The 24,066-nt window shown below is 33.1% G+C and overlaps 2 protein-coding genes and 1 pseudogene across 2 annotated transcripts; 1 reads left to right on the top strand and 2 right to left on the bottom strand.

Annotated features, from left to right (window-relative positions):
• Positions 1 to 5,991: 5,991 nt before the first annotated feature.
• LOC130809314 (uncharacterized) lies at positions 5,992 to 8,289 on the top strand. Its single transcript, XM_057675035.1, has 2 exons — positions 5,992 to 6,306; positions 6,955 to 8,289. Exon 2 carries the CDS (start codon positions 6,990 to 6,992, stop codon positions 7,800 to 7,802), a length of 813 nt encoding a protein of 270 aa, XP_057531018.1. The 5' UTR covers positions 5,992 to 6,306; positions 6,955 to 6,989; the 3' UTR covers positions 7,803 to 8,289.
• Positions 8,290 to 8,691: 402 nt separating this feature from the next.
• LOC130808462 (ribonucleoside-diphosphate reductase large subunit-like) lies at positions 8,692 to 16,832 on the bottom strand (annotated as a pseudogene).
• A 36-nt stretch (positions 16,833 to 16,868) lies between these two features.
• On the bottom strand, positions 16,869 to 18,664 carry LOC130808461 (uncharacterized). Its single transcript, XM_057673937.1, has 5 exons — positions 18,428 to 18,664; positions 17,809 to 17,998; positions 17,576 to 17,763; positions 17,215 to 17,461; positions 16,869 to 17,152 (listed from the first exon to the last, which is right to left on the bottom strand). The coding sequence occupies exons 1-5, from the start codon at positions 18,662 to 18,664 to the stop codon at positions 16,869 to 16,871; spliced, it is 1,146 nt and encodes a 381-aa protein (XP_057529920.1).
• Between the last annotated feature and the right edge of the window lie 5,402 nt (positions 18,665 to 24,066).

The following is a 24,066-nucleotide window of genomic DNA, read 5'->3' as shown; positions in this document are numbered from 1 at the left end:
GTCAAAGTTGGACTCTTACAATAATAAAAATTATAAAATAATTATCTTTTTGAAAATAATAAAGAAACGAGGGTCTAAATTTTGGAGTAATGAGGGGGTTTTTTGCGTAATGTGAACGTCAAACGCCAAAAACAGCCCCAATATATGTTTTTTTTGTGGATAAAATGAGTCGGCCAAAAGCAATAAATGTTGCAGCACCGACATTAAACTATAAACAAATTACTTTACTACTTCGTATGAGAGAAATAATTAAGCCAAATTGGTTGAGGAGTGTGTTCGGTTCATGGACTAAGGTTTTCAGTCTTATATTTATTAATTTTGAGTATATACAATAATAATATTTATTGGTTTTGTCAAATTGTTGGAAACTTATTAATTTAGGAGTATTATTATATGTTGATATTGATATTGTCTATTTGTGTCAGTTGAGTTTAACTTTTTAATAGGCCTAATAAATCAAATCGGTTCAACCTATGTACCCAAGAATTGGTCGTTAGATGGAGTCGCAAATAGTCAAACATCTTATATAAATGAATGTCTTTGACAGTCAACAAATCAACAAGTAATACGTGTAGAGAGTAGGAAATAACCAACGCTCCTTCAAGTGATTTAACATGGGGGTTCGAAAAGGTTATCATTTCACCTGATTAAGAGAATGGGCTCACATGTGAGGAGGAGTGTTGGAAAAATAACCTACAAATTATCAAAGAATAATACTCCTTTGCAGTCATTCTTGATCACAATCGTAAATCAAAACAACATCAACTCCATTATATGTTGTAGTCAAAGCTAATATCTTTAGTTTGATCATGTCCTTAATTAGCTATTACTTATTAGGAATGTTTCTATATAGCATTTTCAGTAAAATCTCTTAGCCTTGTATACTTCCTTCTCTTTGATAATAAAAAAATATAACATTATCATCTCTTATATGGTATCAGTTATTTGATCCTCAAAAAAATAAATAAATAAATGAATAAACCTTCTAAATACTATCATAACAGCAATGGCCGCTGCCTCATCTGCAATTCGCACATCAAATGTAGTCTAACTAAACAACCCTTTTTTATCCATCAATCTAAAACCTACAATCTCCAAACCATTGGCATATTCTGCCACCTTAGAAAACTCCAATTCATCATTCTCTTGGATGCTTGATAGTGGTGCGTCTCACTATGTAACCAACGATCTCAATAATCTTTCACTCCATGCTCCGTATGAAGGTACCAATGAACTACTCGTCAATGATGGTATGGGTCTTAAAATCACTCACATTGGTTCTATGTCTTTGCTAAATCTTACTCTCAATAATATTTTTGTTGTTCCTTTCATAACCAAAAATATTATATATGTTTCACAAATTTGCAAAGATAATCCAGTTAATGTTACTTTCTCATTTAATTCTTTTTTTTTTTTTATTAAAACACACAACTTAGGGATTATACTCCTCCAAGACCCTTCTAAAAATGGCATTTATGAATTGATGTCTCCATCTTTTAAAGTCTATGCTATCACTACCACCACCTCGTTGCATTGGCATCAGCGACTTGGCCATCCATCTCTCAATATGTTTCGTCAAATTGTCTCGAAAAATAATTTAAATGTCTCTAACATTTCCACTTTGGAATGTACTTCATGTTGCATAAGTAAAAGTCATAAACTCTCTTTTTCTACTTCTTCCATCGTATCCACTGCTCCATTACAATATATTTATACTGATATTTGGACTTCCCATGTGACCTCTTATGATGGGTATAAGTAATATATTATTTTTGTGGATCATTTTTCAAAATACATGTAGCTATATCCTTCAAAACAAAAATCTGACACAAAGCCAATTTTCATTAGATTTAAGTCTTTGGTTGAAATTTTTTTTCAACTCCCTCTTAAAGTCTTATACTCAGACATAATGGTGGTGAATTTGAGGGTTTAAAACCTTATCTCTCTAGTGAAGGCATAACTCATCTTACAACACCACTACTACAGATCAACACAATGGTTATCTGAAAGACGACATCGTCACATTGTTGAGACATTTCTCACTCTTTTAACTCATGCTCATATACCTCTACAATACTGGACTAATGCATGCTCAACTGTTGTTTATTTGATAAATAGACTACCAACACCCACTTTACAAAATGAAACCCCTTATACAAAATTATTTGGCTCCAAATCCAACTATAATCAACTTCGTAGCTTTGGATGCTTATGTTTTCCTTGGTTAAGACCTTATAATATCCACAAACTTGAACTAAAGTCCAAACCATGTGTATTCATTGGATATTCTCCAACACAAAGTGCATATTATTGTTTAGAGCTCGACTCACATCGCATATATACCTCAAGACATGTCCACTTTGTTGAAAGTAAATTTTCTTTTAAAGAACATATTGATTCATCACCAAATATCCACTCCTGTAAATGTGTTAAATGAGTGAGCATCCTTATATATTACCACTCTTCAACATGTGTCCTCCACACCTAACATGTCAACTCTTTCTTCAACTATAAACTCTACACCTAATGAGCCCACTCCCTCCTCAAATTCAAACTCCCCTGATAACACTCATATTGCCCAGTTACCAACTTCTAGTCAACCATCCTCTTCTAATGACTAACCTCAAAACTCTCCTACATTAGTACAATCTCAACCTTCTCATCACATGACGACATGTCTCCAACGTGAAATTTCAAACCACTTAACAAACTCAACCTAAATGTTGAACTCGTTGAAGTTACACTTCCCAAATATATAACCCAGGCTCTCAAAAGCCAAGTTTGGCGTATTGCTATGGATGTCGAAATGAGTGCTCTAATTTGAAATGAAACATGGGATCTTGTTCCATCTTCTCCAATCCAAAATGTTGTCGGTTACAAGTGGGTTTTTCGCATCAAAAGAAACCAACATGGTCGAATCACACAATATAAAGCAAGACTCGTTGCTCGTGGATTTCACCAACGAGCTAGTTTTGATTATGGGGATACTTTTAGCCCAGTTGTAAAGCCAGCAACAGTTCGCATAGCCTTTGGTCCTAGGGCTTCTAATATGTGCTAGGTTATATAAGGGAGCCTTAGACAATCACTAGAAGTAAGAGGAGAGGCAAATACATACATTAGGAAAGTTAGGACATTGGCCATTAGAGTGTTCTCTTTGTATTAGTGCCATTTGTGGAGTTTTATCATCAAAGGTGAAATCTTTATGGGTTAAGAGTGAGCTCTTAACTATTGTAAGTTGAGTCATTAGTGTAATTGTGATTATATTAATGATAAGATACTTTATTTAAGGGGGAGGTATCCATTGATAACTCATAAACACATTGTTGTTTGTTATGTCTCTTGTTTATTGCTCTGTTTTTCCACTCAACTTCTACTCATAGTTCTAACCTGCAGAGTAACTAGTGATACTGTAATCTTTTTGATGAATGATAAGGCCTATACCCTCAATATAGGCATCTTAGCGCATCAGAACCCCAATTATACTACGCAATATGCTCCCATGGTTGATCACATTGTGTGGTTTAAATAAAACTAGATATACAATTAAATTTATAAAGAATTAAGATTTTATGGAGCATATAACACTGACTTAAAGTGAATGTGAAGCATTTATAAGATTAGTATACTCAATTGGCCATAGTGTGTGAGGATGAGTTTTATAAGTAGTTAGTATGAAAATCTTAATGGGTATGAATACGAAAAAAGCATTCTCACTAAGTAGAATACATCCTTAGCTAACTTTTGCAACATGGTAAGTTGATATCTTTTAATTTATCTCTACATGTAGCATATTCATATCCCGATCCGTTTAACAACTATATATATATATACATAGTAAGTGGCAAGCCTAATGGCTAAAAGTATATTTATCAGTTGCTCAAACTTTTAAACAAAGTAAAGTATGATCATTCTGAAAATGACCACAAAAATAAAGGATTGTTCTTCTTTAAGATGCACTTGCTAATTCTTACACAAATCTTATTCTATTTCTGCAATCTTCCAAACTTGATTGAGTTACTATTCTTAACAGGTGTTTTATGTAGTATATTTTTAACTTTTGGGACCAATATGGCAATATCCAAGTATATCATATAGATAGTTGTAGCCTACCCTTCAAGTCGGTTTCGGTATTAAATACTCGACAATCCAACATTAGTATGATATTGTTTCTATATATATATTTCGATGAGTTTGATAATATTTCTTCATAATTCATTTATTTTGTTTTGTAACATTTCTATTTTAAATAATGTTTTATTAATTTTATCAACACTTCTCCTCTCCTTTTCTCTCACTCTTAATCATATTAATTAATAAAAATTGATTATACACGTCATTTTTTAATTTTTTGAAATTATTTCTTATAGTTTTTTCATAGTTTTAGAAAGGGCATTAACACTCTTAATATAAAAAGTTAGGATGTTAAAAATAAATTTATGAAGTTGACAAATCATATATTTATATCATCATCAACAACAAATAATACAATACTTCGTTTGAAAACTCTCAAAAGACTCGCAATTGATGTGAAGTCTCACTAATCTCACAACACCTCTATCAGTTATTTAGTAATATAAATATCACCAATTTAACCCCTCTATTTTAAAAAGTTTATGAAAATGGTAAACTTATATACAAGGTTTGAAAACTAAGTTTACTATGGCACTTATTGGAAACCAACATTGTTAAGAAAACTAAAATTTCCTAATTAAATTTAATCTTCAATTTCAAAATTAATATCTAATAATAATCATAATAGGAAATCTATCAAATAAACTCTCACAAAATTGCAGTAGCAACACTAGCCAGAATTTCAATGCTTCAATAAATCAGGGGTGGATCTATTGTTGAGTATAGGGCTGAACAAAATTTGATTAAACTGGAAACTAAATTGTAATTTTAGTATTTGGTCAGGTTTAAGGTTTAAACGGTTTGGTTTGGTTTACTTTTTCAAAAAAAACAATTGGTTTTTGGTCTGGTCCCAGTTTTTTATTTTTCAGACCAAACAAGACAATAAAAAGTACTAGGACCGAAAATCATAATATATTTTTAAATAGGTTGCTACCTAGATATTTCAAGATGTAGTTATTTTTATAAAATTTTCAAAAGGAACGTTCATGTAAATTAAAAAAAGATAGAATCATTTATATAGTGGAAAATGGAAATATTATTTTATAGAATAATACATTTGATAGAGGAAAACTGAAAATCTTAAACATTAAATAAATATTATTAGAAAGTTAGTGGAAAAAATATAGGAACTATAATTAATAAAAAAAATATTTTTATAAAGTTAGTGACAAATATGTAGAGGCCATAAGAAATAGAAAAATGTTAAAATGAAGTTTGTGGAAAACATAAGCATTATCAAAATATTACAATGATTATGAATAACGTTGTTTTTGTCCAAAATTTGTAAAATAAATAGAAAGATTCTTTATAGGTTCAACGAATGAAACACCCAAAATAATAAATGAGAACTTCTTTAAGTAACACATGGCGTAATATATACTTAAATGATGTTGATGCAATAAACTAATTATAAATTATTATATTTGGTGATTGTAGGTGCGAAATATTTGCATAAACACAAATATTAATTTGGAAAATCGTAGACCAAACCAGACCAGACCAAATTGGACTGTATGCACCTCTAGTTGGGCACCTCAGGCACGTGGGCTAAGGTAAAAATGCGTCTTGTATGAGATCGTCCCACTATGAGACGAGTTTATACAAGCAGCCCAATTTATATTTTTCTTAAAAAAATAATTAAGTAAATGAACAACTTTTTTTTCGATTTTTTTAAAAACTAAATATTAGATCACCCCATGTAAAGCAGTCTTAATAAAAAATTCATAAATTGTTATAAGAGACGGTCTTTTCAAAGGACGTATTATATATATGGTTTAAATAACACAATTAATACAACTCAAGATAAAATAAAAAGGTCGAGCTTTTTATTTGAAGATCATCTTTGTAAGAGACAATCCACACAAAAGTAGCCCTATACAATGTCTAAATTTTAATTCGGGAATTCAGTCATTGAAGAAAGAAGCGCCACATTTCCAACCCTGGCCTTTTTATTCTCCTTTCTTTCATTAAACCCCAAAAGGCAAAATCCCTAAAAACTACCCAATAGCCAGCCGGCAGCCGCTGCCGCCGCCGCCGCCCAGCCCCAGCTTTCAAGTCGACCAGCTTCAGGCCTCCAGCCAGTCCCGCCTTCCGCCTTCCGCCTTCCGCGATCAGTAAGCCGCTGCCCGCCGGCTGTGACCTATTCCATAAAATTAGAAATTTGATTTTTTTAAGGTATTTCTATCTGAATCTTTATGTTGTAATCTTAAATTCTTAATCTTAATGTTCTAATCTTTGATCTTAAATTCTTAATCATGATGTTTTGATCTCTAATCTTAATTTTTATGCTCTTGAATTTTGTTAGAATGTTATTTCTTGTTTTTTTTTTTGTTTATTTTCTTTGAATAATTGAATATTTGTTAATATTAACGTGTTGGTTAATGTTAATGTGTTTGTTTATCCATAACTTTGATTTCTTTATGGAGTATTATCTTCTTTGATACTATGGTATGTTTTTGGTTACAGTTTTGGTGTATTTTTTTTTGCTGAATTTATGATTTTGGAGCTTGAATTCGTTTCAAGTTTCTGACCCACTTTTATTTCGTGTCCATGATTCTGTATTTATTCCCGATTAAGCTCTGATTTTCCCAATTATTCGACATAATTTCCAAAATTTTTAAAGCCCAACTTTTTCCAAAAACAAAAACCCCAATTTTGAAACCTTAATTTTACTAAATCCCCTAATTTTGAAACCCTAAGTTTTTGTTTTTTTTTTTCTGTGCATTGTGATGCTGTTTAGGTTTACAACATATGCCCTTTGTTTTGCGATGCACTTTTCCATTCCCTTGATTCTTACCCTTTGTGAACTACGATCTTGTCTAGGCTTAATCTATTAGCTTACCAGAGATAAACTTGCAATGGGCTACGCACAACTAGTCATTGGTCCTGCTGGAAGTGGGAAATCAACATACTGTTCTAGCTTGTATAAGCACTGTGAAACCATGCGACGCACAATCAATATCGTGAACCTTGATCCTGCTGCTGAAAACTTTGATTATCCTGTTGCTGTTGATATCAGGGAACTTATCAATTTAGATGATGTAATGGAAGAACTAGGATTGGGTCCAAATGGGGGTTTAATTTACTGTATGGAGGAACTAGAAGATAATCTTGATGATTGGCTTACTGAGAAACTAGATGATTTCATGGATGATGATTATTTGGTTTTTGATTGCCCGGGACAAATTGAACTCTTTTCTCACGTCTCTGTCCTTAATAATTTTGTGGAGCATTTGAGGCGCAAGGATTTCAATGTATGTGCCGTTTATTTGCTCGATTCGCAGTTTATGACTGATGTTACAAAGTTTATTAGTGGCTGTTTGTCATCTCTTTCTGCCATGATTAAGCTTGAAATACCCCATGTTAATATCATGTCAAAAATGGATCTTGTGAAGAATAAGAAAGACCTTGAAGAATATCTGCATCCTGAACCAGTTACATTGCTTTCGCAACTGAATCAGCATATGGCTCCACAGTTTGGGAAGTTGAATAAAGCTCTGATTGATCTAGTGGATGAGTATAGTATGGTGAGTTTCATACCTCTCGATTTGAGGAAACCGAAAAGTATTCAGTATGTGTTGTCAGAGATTGATACAAGTATTCAGTTTGGAGAAGATGCAGATGTGAAGGTTAAAGATTTTGATATTGATCCTGATGGTGGTGATGATTAGTTATAAAGTAATCTTAACTCTTACCCTATTCCTATCCTAACTTTTTACTCTTGTCAAACTGCCCTTTTCTTGTTCTTGTCTTGTGGTTTTACTGATGAGTTACTCTGAACTGGAATTACAAGAATGATATTGTTCGTCGTAGTTTATCTTGGATGGTCTTAATTCATTGAAGTTGTATATATATCCTCTTAATTTCTGTTTTGGATTGACTGATTTTGCATTATTTTTACTTTTAGTAATGGTTCCTACATCTCTATTTTAGTTTTACTTATAAATTCTTTTACTCTTTTAATCTTTATGTACTCGCTACTTAACCCCACTTTATATACAAATTACAAATTAATATTTACAATCTTTTAAAGAGGTGAAAATTAAATAATACTGAGTATAAGCTATGTCCTACGATTATATTGATATAAAACTACACTTCATTTGCACCTCCATCATAAATTAACGGTCTCTTTGAGAGATCATTTCTAATTGGACTGGTACATAAATATTTTTTAAAATATAATTAGGCATTAAGAATAATGTAAGTAGACATTTAAGATATTAAAAGTAGGCATTAAGGATACGGTAAGTAAGTATTAAGGATAATGTAAGTAGGTATTAAAAATACGGTCCCTCAAAAGACTAGTTGCCACCAAATTTACTTCATGTACTTTTAGACTTGTGACAAAGATTCATTTTTCTTAATTTAAATGATTAATTTTCTCTCATTTTTATATGTAGGGATTTTCTAGCCGTCCTTTAATTTTAAAAAAAAAAAGCCAATGCTTTAATTCTTAAAGTTTGGTGTTGAATGCATGATATAATTGATGAACTTTATTGATCGCCTACTCTAGCCGTCCTTTGATTCAAAAAAGCCAATGTTTTAATTCTTAATGCATGATATAATTGATGAACTTTATTGATCGTCTACTTGAATTTTCTTTCTTCAGTTATTTTTTTTTTATAACTCATAAATTGTAATTTCACTACTTTATATCGGTTTCCACTTATGTCTTTTAGGTCATTTCGACCTTTCTTGCTCTATTTCTAAATTCCCAAACTTTTGTTTTTATACCTTTCTTATCAGTTCACCAATACCTTCCCACTGCATATGCTCAATCCCTACTTTTTTTGTTTTTGAAAAATATATCCGTCCATCCACATAAGCTAAATGTTAAAAACTACTACTACAATAATTTTAAATTATATGTATAAATATATTGGATAATAAGAATAATACAACGAAGGTAGAAGATAATATATTAAGATGAGACCCAGTTCCCAAATTCCCACTATATTGGGTAGTGTTATGAAAATCTACTTCATTTACAGAAACACACCGCTCTAAATTACAATGCTTCAGTCATATACAAGTAATTAGGAAAGCAACAAAAATCATCTACACAGATGTTGATGCTGATGCGGATGATAAATATGGCTGTGTGCGAGTGTTAACAAAGCATGGTTTTAACTCCCACAAGCCATGCACTCTTCCCGGTTGGTCAACGAACACACCATCTCTGTGAGTTTTGTATTGTCATCTTCTTCAACTGCAGCTGTCTTACTTGACTCCTGCATTTTGTACGGCAAACATACAATTACACAAATAAACTCAATGAGATTTTTAGTTAATGCAATATTATGAGGCCAAAGTAATTTTACCTTGAGCATGGAAGTATCGACAGTAAACTTGATAGCATCAGCAGCTGCTCGTGTTCTTAAATAATACATGCCTGTCTTCAAACCCTTATTCCAAGCATAGAAGTGCGGAGAAGTGAGTTTTCCGAAATTGGGTTGATCCATATGAATATTCAGGCTTTGGCTTTGATCTATAAAACATCCGCGATCAGCAGCCATATCAACCAAGGTTCTCTGTTTTATTTTCCAGACAGTCCTGTCAAAAGCTAGCACAAGTCAGTACCCAAAATCAAACAAAGTGAAAGGAGGAAATTGTGCGTTAAAATCAAGATTTATACTTGTAAATGGCTTTAAGATCAGCAGGAATCTCATTGATTTTCTGAACAGAACCGTTTTCATAAATAATTTGGTTCTTGAGAGTAGGAGACCAAAGACCCAACTCAGTCAAATCATGGAGCAAGTGTTTGTTCACTACAACAAATTCACCATTGAACAAGAGAAAGAATTACATTAGATGATAAGAAAACATCGAGTAGAACGGGCCATGCAATTAGATAGCACTAGTGCTGACTGCTGACCTTAGAACTCGTCGACTATAGATGTTAGAGGTGTAAGGTTCAAAGCATTCATTATTTCCGAGAATCTGGTTTTTTGAAGCAGTTGGCATAGGAGCCACAAGAAATGAGTTTCTAACGCCATTCTTTGTTATGATCTCCCTTAGTGCACCCCAATCCCATCTGTCCGAAGGAGTAACACCCCACATATCTGGCTGAAGAATTCCTTGTGTATAGTAAGCATATGCAACCACAAATGGAATTGAATTTATATCCAATTAATTCAGAAAATCAATTAAATTGAATTAAAAATGTGCATACCTTGCTCACAGGACAGCCAGGGTATGTCTCATAGGGGCCATCTCTCTCAACCAACTTACAAGAAGTTTTAAGGGCATGGTAATAAATAGTCTCAAATATGTCTTTGTTCAACTGCTGGGCCTACAATTCACAAACAAGCAAAATTTAGGCAAAGAATTTGGACCATGTTTGCAGTGAAGGGGGGAACCTGCAGTTCATGTTACCTCAAGTGAGTCAAAAGGCATGCCAAGCAAAATGAAAGTATCTGCAAGGCCTTGGACTCCAATTCCAATTGGCTTATGTCTCATGTTTGATCTTCTTGCAGTTTCAGCAGGATAAAAGTTCTCATCAATTATTTTATTCAAGTTTGTGGTAACAACCTCAATAACCTGTTCCAACGATAATATTAATAATAGCCATCTGAAGCTATCGACAATAATAATGTCCTCAATCCAAAAACGTTAAAGCAAGAAACCTCAGCCAATTTATCAAAGTCAAAGTAGCGATCTTTGGCACCCAAACTTCCGACTAGTTTAGTAGGCTGTGACTCGGAAGGAACCCCCTGCGCAGAAGGGAAACATTGTTAAGAGAGTCAAACAACCAACATCCTGAACTTTTTGATAACAGGGTATTGAAAGAATATAACTATGAACTGCATATACCTTCTCCCTCACATATCACGGAAGAGCAATAGACACCAGGTTACACACAGCAGTTTCAGTTGGGCTGGTGTACTCAATAATCTCAGTACACAAATTTGAACATTAAATGGCACCAAGGTTCTGCTGATTGCTTTTCCCATTACACACATCCTAGAAATGTAAAACATAGCAAATGGTTGAAGCACACTACAACAAAAGCAAACTGATAATGCTAAGCACCATTCTCAGAGATGTGTTATTACTCACCTTGAAAAGCATATAAGGGGTTCCAGTTTCTATTTGAGATTTCAGTACCTCAAACCACAATTTCTGTGCCTGCACAACCTTTTTAGCCTTACCCTGGTTGAAATATATCATCAAACACATTAATATGAATCAAATTAAATCGTATATCTCAAGACTTAATAACAAACTAAAAAGCTCCTTGGCAAAAAAAGACACATTACCTCTCTTTCATATTTGATGTAGAGGTCCTCAAATTCTTTACCCCAACAATCAGCAAGGCCTGGTGCTTCATTGGGACAAAACAATCACCAGTGTTCATTTTTCTCAACTCTTTCCATAAAGAGATCAGGTACCCAAAGAGCATAAAAGAGATCACGAGCACGGTGTTCTTCCTGAAAAGAAACAGCACAGATTAACATAATCAGGGGAGCAGGCACATACGGTGTTATGGGGTCATTTAACCCACTTAACTTTTCCAACTCTTGAAAATTATTGTGCATTTGCTATGTAATTGAAAAATAATATAATGTTGTTGCTTTAAAGTTTAAACTCGCTTAATGTATAAATAACTAGTACAAGTATCTAAAATTGAATTATTATATTGTCATATAGGCTATGATCTTTTGAATCGGATATCATATCGTTTGCGGGGCAAACATAAATAACTACATATTCAAAAACAATTAGAAATTTGGCCTACATTTTAATTACTTTATCGAACAACTTATCAGAAACATCCTCTTTGTTAATTTTATCATTAATGAGACCCTTCCAAACACCACCTTAGGAGTTAGGTGGGAATCACTTAATGGCATTGATAAGCTTTACAAGTTCATCCTATTTATTTATGACAATTGGACATAAATTCAAAATTTTAATGGTGTACTTACCAATTGCAAAATCTTCAATCATACAATAATAACTTTGTTACAAACTTTTTTAACTTCGACATATTGAACCCATTTAATATAATGACAGGATCCACCACCGAAAGCCCATCGCACTTCCTAAGATCAAGGAACTCAAAGACATCGGCATGCCATGGCTCAAGGTATATTGCAAAAGCACCAACAAGAACACATAATAGTAAATTACACAATGTCATACGAAACAAGAATTAACAATGTTATGGTGATTATTGCACCTTTACGCTTCCCTCCTCCTTGATCAACATACTTTGCAGTATCATTGAACACCCGTAGCATTGGGATAATGCCATTTGATGTCCCATTAGTACCATGTACATAGCTTCCAGTGGCACGGATGTTGTGGACAGAGACACCAATCCCTTCAGCAGATTGGCTGATAACAGCACACTCCTTCAGAGTATCATATATTCCTTTGATGCTATCCTCTTTCATACAGATCAGGAAACAGCTGCTCAACTGCCATTTCCATCGACAAAACCAAAGTAAATACCCCATAACTCCAGTAACCGTAAGTTAACACATCTAACTGTGTAGTTAGATAAAAATGAAGCAATCTAACATTGATAAACATATACTAATATTACATACTTGGGGCCTGGGTGTTCCAGCATTGAAGAGTGTAGGAGAAGCATGGGTGAACCACCTCTGAGACATCAGGTGGTATGTTTTGATAGCTGACTCAATATCATCCTTGTGAATCCCAACAGCCACTCTCATCAACATATGTTGTGGTCTCTCCACAACTTTTCCTCCAACCTTTAAGAGATATGATCTCTCAAGGGTTTTAAACCCAAAGTAATCATATTCAAAGTCTCGGTCATAAATTATCTCATTGTCCAGCCGAGATGCATTCTACATGAAGAAGCCACTTTTCAGCGAAAAAGGCACAGTAAATTAACCAAACAAATTACAGTCACCATTAATTATAGAACAAGTCACTACTTACAGCATTCAGTTACCCTAATATCGCCAAATGGATCCCATCTAGATAGAATTGACTGATTAGATTACACAACCTTACTGTAAAAAACAAGTTGTTTGCAATTGAAATTTTATACCCCATTATTTTACTATAATCTATCTATTTAATTAAAAACCAAAGAACTACTATATTTTGCTTTATCAAAAATTGACAAAAAAAATAAAAATTGTTATTTGATAAAAAACCTATTCCACATTAAATTCACCAAACAAAATAAACCATTAATCAAGTTTAATCTACAAGATTTGTATTTTCTATCAACAAAACACTTAATTGTTCTACACCAACATTTTCACTCTCATCGAAAAATTACTTAAGCATGATCATTGGTGAGTAAACAACATAATTAAGATGATCATACAAGACCAATTAAACTCAAGGAACTAGAATTCACAAATATTCATCAAACATAAGTTCCTTGCATGATAAATTAATCCATAGTTGAATACCTTCATGATGATTTCATACACATCATCAGCAACCAAAGGAGCCTTCAATCCAGACCTCTCATTATAATGATTATACATTTCCCTGATCCTGCAACACCATAACATTTAAATGGTTGAATTACTATGTCAGTCACATACCAAAAGCAATTAAGAATTCTTACACATAAAATTTCAATATAAATAGGAATTATATAGCTCTTACGTCTCAAAAAATGACTTCTTGGTGTTCTTGTGAAGATTGGAAACAACAATCCGCGCAGCCAACTATACACATAAAATCAATGAAATGAGTCAGACTAGCCTTTCAGGTCAAAAATACTCCGAAAAAGGTCATAGACCTACAAAAAAAATCAACAAGATTTAGACAAGTAAAGAACCTCACGTCAAGTCATTTTAATTCACCCCTTCACTACAAAACATATTTGGTAATCACCTTAGAATGCTAAACATATGAGAATTGAGGAGGTTAATACATGCAAGAATCAAAGTGATACTCCTTCATGTGTACAGTTTATATGATTTCATTAGTTTAAGCATATATGGCTGAAGCCTTGTGATATCATATATACTTCATCACTTAGTTTTCAATTGAAGCTCTAAGATAACGTCTATACCAATACAAACATTAAGACCCTAAAAATCAACTTCAAATTGTACAACATGAAAACCAACCAATCTTTGAGAACGCTCAAGCAAATTAGTCATGTTTGTTTGTCAAAAAAATCACTATATGATTTGAAATGGTTTGAAACATACACTTCGGGCTTGATATCAACAATTTGCAGATTATGTGGCTGCTATTGGATTTACTTACAGTTTATCAAATAATTCTCCTTTCAGTCACAAGCATGATAATCACATTGCTTAGCTTCTTTATGTCGATGACACTATTCTTACAGTTTCCTTTGACTATCTACACCAAGATTTCATCGCTAAGCCAAGTTTTGAATTTCTCATGAAAGATCTAGGATCACTCAGTTATTTCTTGAGGATTGTTATTACTTGACACACCAGTGGGTGTCATAAGAAAACTAAGCGTTTAATGTAAGTGCTCCTTATGAGGATCCTAATCTCTATTGTCGTTTAGCTGGCAGTATTGAGTACTGACATTTTCAAGACCTGCCATCTCATATGTTGTTCAACAGGATTGTATATTTTTGCAAATACAAAAGTTGAACATATGGTTATCTTCCATTAAATTCAAAGAACTATTCATTTTGGTCTTCACTCATGTAAATCCTTTCTTACTTCTTTATTATCTTATACTGATGCAAATTGGATGATGTCCCGACACTATCACTCTACTTCAGGATACTGTGTATTTTTTTGAAGATGATCTTATCACTTGGTTTTCTAAAAGGCAACCCAATTTATCCAGGTCCAGTGCTCAAACTGATTCAAAGGTATAGTATATGTTATCTCTAAACCATGTTTGATCCGCGATTTCCTGTTTGAGTAAGGTTACCCTATCACTTAAGCAACCATTATCTATTGTGATAATGTCAATGCCATTTACTAGTCTGGTAATCATGTCCAACATAAGCGCAATAAAAATATTGAGCTTAATACTCACTTTTTTCACGACAAATTAAACGTGGTGATATTCATGTCTTATAGGAGAAACATTTTTTTAGGAAAATAACAAATAGAACTATCTAAAGATAGGAACGAAGAAAATAATTTAAAAAAAAAAAAAAACTAAATCAAGAACTCCTAATATCACGTTAGATTAATCATTTGATTTTAAACCCCAACATTAAAAATAAAAAAGAAAAATACAGATGATCTTGTGTACTTTTAATCCGTTAAAAAAACATTTCTTAAGCCGCTCAATTAAAAACTATATCCCAAACAAACAATTTCACAAAATTCCTCAAAATCATACCGCTCATTTCCTTTTATGGTCAAGTTATCTTAATTGTCTCATTTCTATTTTTGGTATGCGTTTTTGACTTTTATGCCCTTGCTTTATCCTATTTTTAATTATATCGTCCATTACCCATACTAATTTTCCTCACTTATATTAAAAATCTATAATACCACTCTCTTTTCTATCCTTAGGGTCTCACTGCTCTCTTTAAAATCCGTGAAAAGTCAAATGGGACTATTAATGTGAATAGGAGGAGTAACAATCAGTAACCTTCTCATGCACAGGGTAGGTTGGAGAAGGGTTAAGAGACGACGAGAATCAAACACAATTCTTCCTAAGAATGATACCCTATTCTCAACAATCAGGATCTAGGACTTAATTGACTCTAAAACACAACCAAATTAACACAAAATGGTGAAAAGAAATCAAACCGAAGCATAATCAGGGTGATTTGCAGTCAAAGCAGCAGCAGTTTCAGCGGCCAATTCATCAAGTTGACTAGTAGTAACACCCTTATAAACTCCAGCACAAACTTTCTGAGAAACAAGAACTGGGTCACAATGTTCAGTACTCAAACCATAACTCAATTTCTTCAATCTCGCAGTAATTTTATCGAAATGCACTGTTTCTTGTCTACCATCTCTCTTTACTACATATATTTTTCCAAGTTTTTTAATTAATTTCTTTCCTAGAAGGGATTTCTTTCAACACGCTATAAGCACAACGGAAAATGGGAATTGCAGTTCGCAAATTATATTATATTAAAGAAAAAGGTGGGAATCTGGGAGGCGGGAATTTGAAGTGTTAGAGCATTCAATGGGAGGGCTCCCCATATACATCCATATAATCTCTCTACTTTTCGTATTTTGTCACATTATTTTCCATTAACTTTTTCAATCTATCTTCACAAATTTTAATAACTTTTCTGCAATTGTCAGCTTTTCTTTTACCTCTACAAACACTATTTTACATGCTCCAGTATTACTTTTTCCCTCCTACTCATATATTATTATTTATTTTTTATTTAAAGATGAACTTAAAATATCTTAATTAATGATTAATTAAATGTAATTAAAATTAAATAATTTATGATTAATTAATTTTAATTAATGATTAACTAAATTAATAAATAAATAATTTAATTTTGTTAATGAATGACAATTTTTTTTTTAATTACTATTTTCATTATTAATTAACTTCTTTAGTTAACAATTAAGTTTTTATCAAAATTTTTTAAGTATTCATTTCCTGAAATATTAATTGAAAAACGTAAATTTGAACAACTAATTAAACTCATACATTTGCACTAAACATAATTTTTTTCAAGCATCATCACACCATCCTTGACAATGTTCCCATATATGCTCTACCAAGTCTCTTTGCAATGCATTATGAACTTGTCTATCCCAAACTTGTTCTCTTCTATGCATATATTGCTCCAACGTCAAATTATTATATCTGCCCACTCAAACTTGGTAAGTTGTATTGCGTGGTTGGGAAGATGGTTCAGCAACATATTGAATATTATCTTGTTCGAATTCAGTTGTGTCCTTATAATTTCTGTATGTATCATGTTCATCTTCAATAATCACATTGTGAAGAATGATACATGCCAACATTATTTCCCATATTAAATCTTGATCCCAAATAAGAGATGGTCTTTGTATGATTGCAAATCGTGCTTGTAAAACTCCAAATGCACGTTCAACATCTTTCCTAACTGACTCTTGGCATCTTGTAAACAACGCATCTTTTTGGTTTAGTGGGAGTCGAATTGCAGGGATAAAAGCAGCCCATTTTGGATATATATACCATCTGTGAGGTAGTAACCCTTATTGTATGTGTTCCCATTTACCTTATAAGTTACCTCAGGAGCTTTACCTTGATAAATATCATCAAAAATAGGAGACTTTCTCAAGACAGTTATGTCATTGCAAGTCCCAGGCGTTCCAAAAAAAGCATGCCAACTCCACAAGTCATCAGAGGCCACAACTTCTAAGATGATTGTTGCATGCTTATTTCTTCTTTGATACAACCCTTTCCAACCTCTTGGGCAATTCTTTCATTCCCAGTGCATGCAATCTATACTGCCTAACATGCCTGAAAATCCCCTTCGTTGACCAGTGACATTTGGCCTTCTCAAGTACACTTAAGTGTAGGCTTGTCTAATTGCTTGGGCAAAATGGAGAAGACAACTTCTTGCAGTGCTTTCCCCAATCTTTATGTACTCATCAACTGAATCAGCACGTGTTCCATATGCGAACATCCTTAATGCAGTAATACATTTTTGTATAGGAGACGCGCCTAGTTCCCCAAGCGCATTTGGTCGTTGTTGAAAGTATGGATTTGTAGTTGTAACACCTTCAACGATTCGAAGAAACAAAGATTAAATCATACGGAATCTACGTCGGAACATAGATTCTGGATGCAGTGGACGCTCAACAAAGTAGTCATTCATAAGCCTTTCCTTGGCATCCCCACGTTTACGATCTATGAACTTCCTCTTCTTTTTTTGAGCAGGTTTCCTACTGGACGTTGATTCAATATGCTTTTGGATAGCGAATTGGATTATAAAATCTTCTTGTTCCTCTATAATCTAGTTCATAAGCATTATATTAATTAACGCATTATTAAAAAATCATCATCACCAGAGGAACTAGAAGAACTTGAAGAATTGTTATTGAGATTCATTTTGGTTTTTGATTGAATGTACATTATATGTTGTTATTGAGATTCATTTTATAGATGTCTTTTGAGAAGATTTCAATGTGTATAAGATAAGATTGCAATTTGCCAATTCAGAAGATAAGATTGTGTTACAGAGATAAGATTCATTGCAGAAGATACGATTGGGTTGCAGAGATAAAATTTCAGTGTGTAGAAAATAAGAGTCAGTATGCCAAATCATAAGAAAAGATTGCAATAAATAACATATTACAAACTAAAACACAAAGTACTGAAATTAAAGAAAACATATTACAAATAAACGATTACTAAAAAAAACAAATTAAAAACGCTTAGGTACAAACTCCTCCCTAATCTCCTCTAGATATGCGATTTCCTCGTCAGTAAGAGTGATATTTTTCACCTCTTTTTTCGTAAGTAACTTCCACGTTTGAAACCTTAACTTTTGCTCATGTTGTGTCTTTTGAAATTGCATAGCATTGTTTAATTTCTCATGAACCAAGTCTCTTCCACTATCAATCCTACTCATAGCGACATTTATCACATTCGTATCTGAGGAAGTGGAAATCCCCTTCATTTTTCTCTATGCCTTCACCTTCTTCACTTTATCAGGCCTTGGTAATCCAACTTCATCACTTGATCTTTTAGAGCTATCAATAGTAAGATCGGTCGAGTCTTGTCCTGGTCTCCATCTTGTACAATATTCAGTCAAATCAGCCACACAATGTTGAAAAATGAATTTCTTACCATGTGCTTGTTTGAAGAGGAGTAATGTTGTCTGTTCCACGTCGTCAACATTCGTACCACTAGCTTGCATTCTTTCCGCCTCTCCCAATTGGGATATCCGCTTTACAACATCACCATTAATTAGACCCCATCGACCTCTTATAGATTTTTCAGTTCTTTCTTGGATTATAGTTAGCCTTTCTCTTACCTCATCATTGTAAATTTGTATTATCTTCTTCCATAATGTTGCTTTCGTTATATCAGTTCCAACTACTATATCACCTCTGGAATTAAGTACAGCGGAAACAAAACACAAATCTTCTTCACAAGACCATCTATCTATGTTCACCTTTTCCTTTTCCTTTTCTTTTCCCTTTCCTCTTCCTCTTCCTCTTCCTTTTGTTACTTCATTCTCAACCTCATCGTCAGCTAGCTGTTGAGTAGGAAATATTTCATCAAACTTTGATCTGTTGCTACTCCCATGTGCTCCTGGGGTAGAAGGAGATTGGTCTTGGTTTTGTAATTGGAAAAGTATTGGTTGATTATTTCCCAAATTTAAAGTGGTTTGATGATGAATAAAGTTGGAACTTTGAATGTTATTTTGATTTTGTGCTATATATTGCCTCATCATGATTTGAAATTCAAGAGTATTTATAAAATTTGGATCAAATTGAGGATTAGAGTTGGAATTTATAATATTGTTTGGATTTTGTGAGTTGTTTGTATTTTGTGGGATATTTTGATATGGACGAAAATATGAATTTTGAGAGTTGTTTGGATTTTGTGGGTTATTTCCGTAATAAGGATGATTATTATCCATAATTATTATAAAAAATTAGAGTAAAAATTTAATTGTAAAAACTAAAGCAAAAAGTAGAGAAATTATAAAGAGAATTATGATAGTTAGAGAGAAATAAGAAAAATAGAGATTTTTAAAAGTGTTAAAAATATTGCAAAATTGGTGTCAATTTATAGATAAAAAAAATTATGACCGTTGGTATAATTGATTTATTTTTTTGATTTGAATTTTTTTAAAAAAAGCAAAAAACTCATTTATAATGTTTAAAATTTTGAAAAAATAAAGCCATACAAGTTGTTGCCAAGTGGCACAATTTTATAGGAAGGAGCAAAATTTGATTTGCTTTTGTAGGTTGACGTTAACATTTGGAGGTCCTTTTTTAAATTGGACCCCATTTTACAGGAGGAAGATGACATTGCATTGGGAAGTGAACTTGATTCCTATTAATAATTAGAAACTAAAAAAGAGTGTCATTGCCGATGCTCTTATGGGAAATTGCCTAATAACTTTGTCTGGTTGGGTGAAAATGAATCTAAAATTAAATTAGCGTTCAAAAATTTTCCACCTAGGATGGGAAATTTTGGGGATAGCTTGATGTATATTGTTCAAGAGAACCCAGATGATATTAACAACCCGTTTAGTAGGAGGTAATAAACAACGGTAATGAGAATGAAAAACTAGTGTAATTTTGGTTAAAAAATCTCTTGCCTACGTTGATAGTTATGCTTGTCCAACTTCAATTATCTTATTTCCTTCATAAAATGCATTCTCATATATTATCATTGGGATATGTGGTATTAGGTGATAATGAAATTTTGTAAACAAAAAAAACCTTTTTGTATCAAAGTTTCATTACCATGGGAATAATATGGAACTTTTGATGAAATTATACACTATAAATCATTCTCATTACCACCATTTAGTACCACCAACCAAATGGGCCATAAAAGGAGCGAATAATTTGAATTTAGAAAATGTGGGTAAATACTTGGCTTTGTTTGGATCAGTTGATTTCTTTTTATTAATTGAACTGATTTTAATGTAATTGATTTTTACCGATAGAAACAAACTAATTTTTTTTTGGGAATAGAATTTAGGGTCATTGCCTCATTGGTCAGTACATAAAAATTTCCGATTATTTTACTTGTGGACTTTAATGTGCGTGAAGCTGACGATTGCGATTCCACTCCCATATTTCTGGGAAGAAAATTTGTAAAGTCTGCTAAGATGAAAATTTGTTTAAAGGATGACTCTTTTACTCTGGACTACAATGGTGATAAAAAAAGTATGAACTTTATGACGCTATGAAAACATTCAATCGATAAACATTATCCCCTATATATGGTTAAAGATGTGTTTGATTTATTTCAAAATTAAGCATTAAATTCCGATTTGTACTTTCTGGTTTGAACTCATTGGAACTCATCGAAACTCGCCCGTAACAAACTATAAATTCCGATTTAACACGGTCTAATGAGCGTTAATAGTGGAGATGCGCTGCATTTCCTTACACAATTATAATTCGCAAGATTTTAGAATAATTGCATGAAAATTTGAGTCAACTCGACTAAGTTTTGATACCTATGTTTTTTGATTAAAATTGCTGCTAATTTAAGAAAAATGTAACTTTTTCCCGAGCCAATGTATAAAATTTACCGAGTCAAATATTTTTTTAGTCAAAAGAATGGCTTGATTCCATGGATATTTAATTTATGAGGAAGAACAAGCCAATGTTTTTTGGGACTTTGAAAAATGATTTTTCCAAAAGTATCCAAATCTCTTTATGATCAATCTGGTAATTCAATTAAACATTTATCAATAATATATATATATATATATATATATATATATATATATATATATATATATATATATATATATATATATATATATATATATATATATATATATATGTATATATATATATATATGTATATATATATATATATATATATATATATATATATATATGTATATATATATATATATATGTATATATATATATATATGTATATATATATATATATATATATGTATATATATATATATATGTATATATATATATATATATATGTATATATATATATATGTATATATATATATATATATATGTATATATATATATGTATATATATATATATGTATATATATATATATGTATATATATATATATATATATATATATATATATATATATATATATATATATATATATATATATATATATATATATATATAATTTTATTATGAAGAAAATCTCATTTAAGATCATTATAAACAAATACTTCTTTATTAATTTTAAATATTATTTATTTTTATATCCAAATGATTTTTTATAGAAAAAAAAATAAATATGATTACAATATGTGTAATTGAGATTAACAGCTCTAGTATATCGATAAACATAGATATATAGAATCTTTTCCCATATTATGGCTGAAAAAAAAAATAATTCCCACTTTGCATTAAGTGGGAAAGTATTTCCCACAATACCGTCCACGTGGAAATTTGTTTTTTTTTTTTTTATTTTATTTTTCAGACAAAACCGCCACTTGAGATGGCGGTTTGCCTTGAGCACCAAACCGCCACATGAAGTGGCGGTTTGGTCAAGGCAAACCGCCATCTCATGTGGCGGTTTGCTTGTGGCCTGAAATTTTTTTTTTTCTTTCATTTAAAAATAGTGAACGCAACATGCATTAAACTAGTTCAATACCATCTATTCCATAATAATGAATTACGAACCGACTTGATTTGAAAAAATTAATTATGAAAATAATGCAAAGATATATTACAATTATGGAAAGTCATACAAGAAGTTCAAGTCATATAAGAATATACAAAGTTTGTTAAATTACAACCCCCGGCCCCTTTTGTTTTGCGCACCGGTGGATGATGATGGTGTGAGCTCGTCAACCTCCGCAATGACATTAAGAGCAGGAGCTCGTCGTTGACTAGCACGCTGATATGTGATAATCCTTTGCGGAGGCGATGGATGTGGAGGAGGAGTGGTGATGGAAGCTGGAGGAACGAATGGTGACATAGTAGCGGATGTCGATGGCGATCTGGAAGACCGACCTCGAGTAGATGAACGCTGGCGACCTCTTGTGGACCGAGAACTGGATCCTCCGGAAGAGCTACCTCAGTGGGCTGAACTCCTTGGAGAAGGAGTGTGGAATGTGTCATCTACCTCACCAATGACGGGTGGAGTCGGTATGAGGTACTCATAACCCGCATGACTCAATGCATCGGTCAACGACGCGTTAATGGAGCCTAAGGTCTGAGAACATAGCCGATACCCCACATCAACTGGCGATGTAGCGGCCCCTTGAATCGTGTCATTACATTGTATGAGCACCGATCAGATGCGCTCAGCCTGTTTGTTATCATTATATTGTTAAAAGAGTCACTTAAAACTATTACTATTTGTTATGAGTGTTGAAAGAAGGTGTACCAGTAACGTAGATGTCGGATGGTAATGTGATCCTGGCTGCGCAAATGTGGTGTTCGTTAGGCGTAATATGGAGATACGCCAGTACCAACTCATGTACAAAGCAGAGCTATGACCTGTGAAGTTATCTCCTCCAACCAATTAAGATGCTCGGTCATTCCACGCATCTACATGCGATCTATGTCGTACGAGGTAGTTCTTGTCCCCAGTCCTCCGATCGATCGCATGTAGTTGAGGTTGGGTGTCACAGGCTTGCGGAATTACCTGCTCCAAAGCGAATTGACGCATGACACGATCCGGGAGATGTAGCTCGACGATGTCAAAGCAAATAAGTGGACAACGTGATCTCCAAATCTCGTGGTCCGATGTACATATGTGCGGCAGAGCGTCCATCTTAGCCGCTGTGTAAGGCTGTCATGTCATCTGTAATAGAAATCAATATGCTTAGTATTGTATACAATTTATTCATAACTGATACAAATAGTAAATGTTAATAACCTGCTCGTCCCGTTGTCGATCTATTGCGTCTCTGTAGTAGACGAGAGTATGTGGAGAGTGGGATCTCAAAAGATATACGCGAAGCCAGCTGCAAACAAATAAACATTGTTTAACATTTTCATGTATCATAAAATAGTGAAATTATGAATTTGAATAGTGAATTGAGTGTTGCTACCTTACTGCCAAAGGATCCTTCCCTTAGCCGATGTTGTGACCCTAACACCGGTTCAAAATCATCCACGTCATCTTCCTGATCATGCTGCCCATCCGGCCGAATAGTCCGAATAATAGGCCTCCCTATATGAATGTGCTCCCATGACCATATCTGTAACAACATCAACCAGCCACCAATGTCCTTGGCACCCTTACGAGATGCTCGACATAAGTTACGATACAGATACGCTAGGGTAGCACTTCCCCAACTGTACTCATCTATGCGCTCCAAGTCTCCCAGTAGAGGGAGATAGATCAACTGTACCGAGTCGCCGCTCTTGTCTGGAAACAAGAT

Source organism: Amaranthus tricolor, chromosome 3, assembly GCF_026212465.1.
Source record: "Amaranthus tricolor cultivar Red isolate AtriRed21 chromosome 3, ASM2621246v1, whole genome shotgun sequence".
NCBI classification, from domain to species: domain Eukaryota; kingdom Viridiplantae; phylum Streptophyta; class Magnoliopsida; order Caryophyllales; family Amaranthaceae; genus Amaranthus; species Amaranthus tricolor.
Note: the sequence above shows the minus strand (reverse complement) of the source record. Positions and strands in the feature narration are given on the sequence as shown.

What these genes read in the sequence shown, in the direction of transcription:
- LOC130809314 (XM_057675035.1), top strand. Translation starts at nt 6,990, where the DNA reads ATGGGCTACGCACAACTAGTCATTGGTCCTGCTGGAAGTGGGAAATCA.
- LOC130808461 (XM_057673937.1), bottom strand. Translation starts at nt 18,664, where the DNA reads ATGAAGGGGATTTCCACTTCCTCAGATACGAATGTGATAAATGTCGCT. An exon ending in AGGAGATTAGGGAGGAGTTT is followed by an intron (nt 17,999 to 18,427) that starts GTACCTAAGCGT and finishes CTTATGAACTAG; the next exon opens with ATTATAGAGGAACAAGAAGA. An exon ending in GGGTTACTACCTCACAGATG is followed by an intron (nt 17,153 to 17,214) that starts GTATATATATCC and finishes TAAACCAAAAAG; the next exon opens with ATGCGTTGTTTACAAGATGC.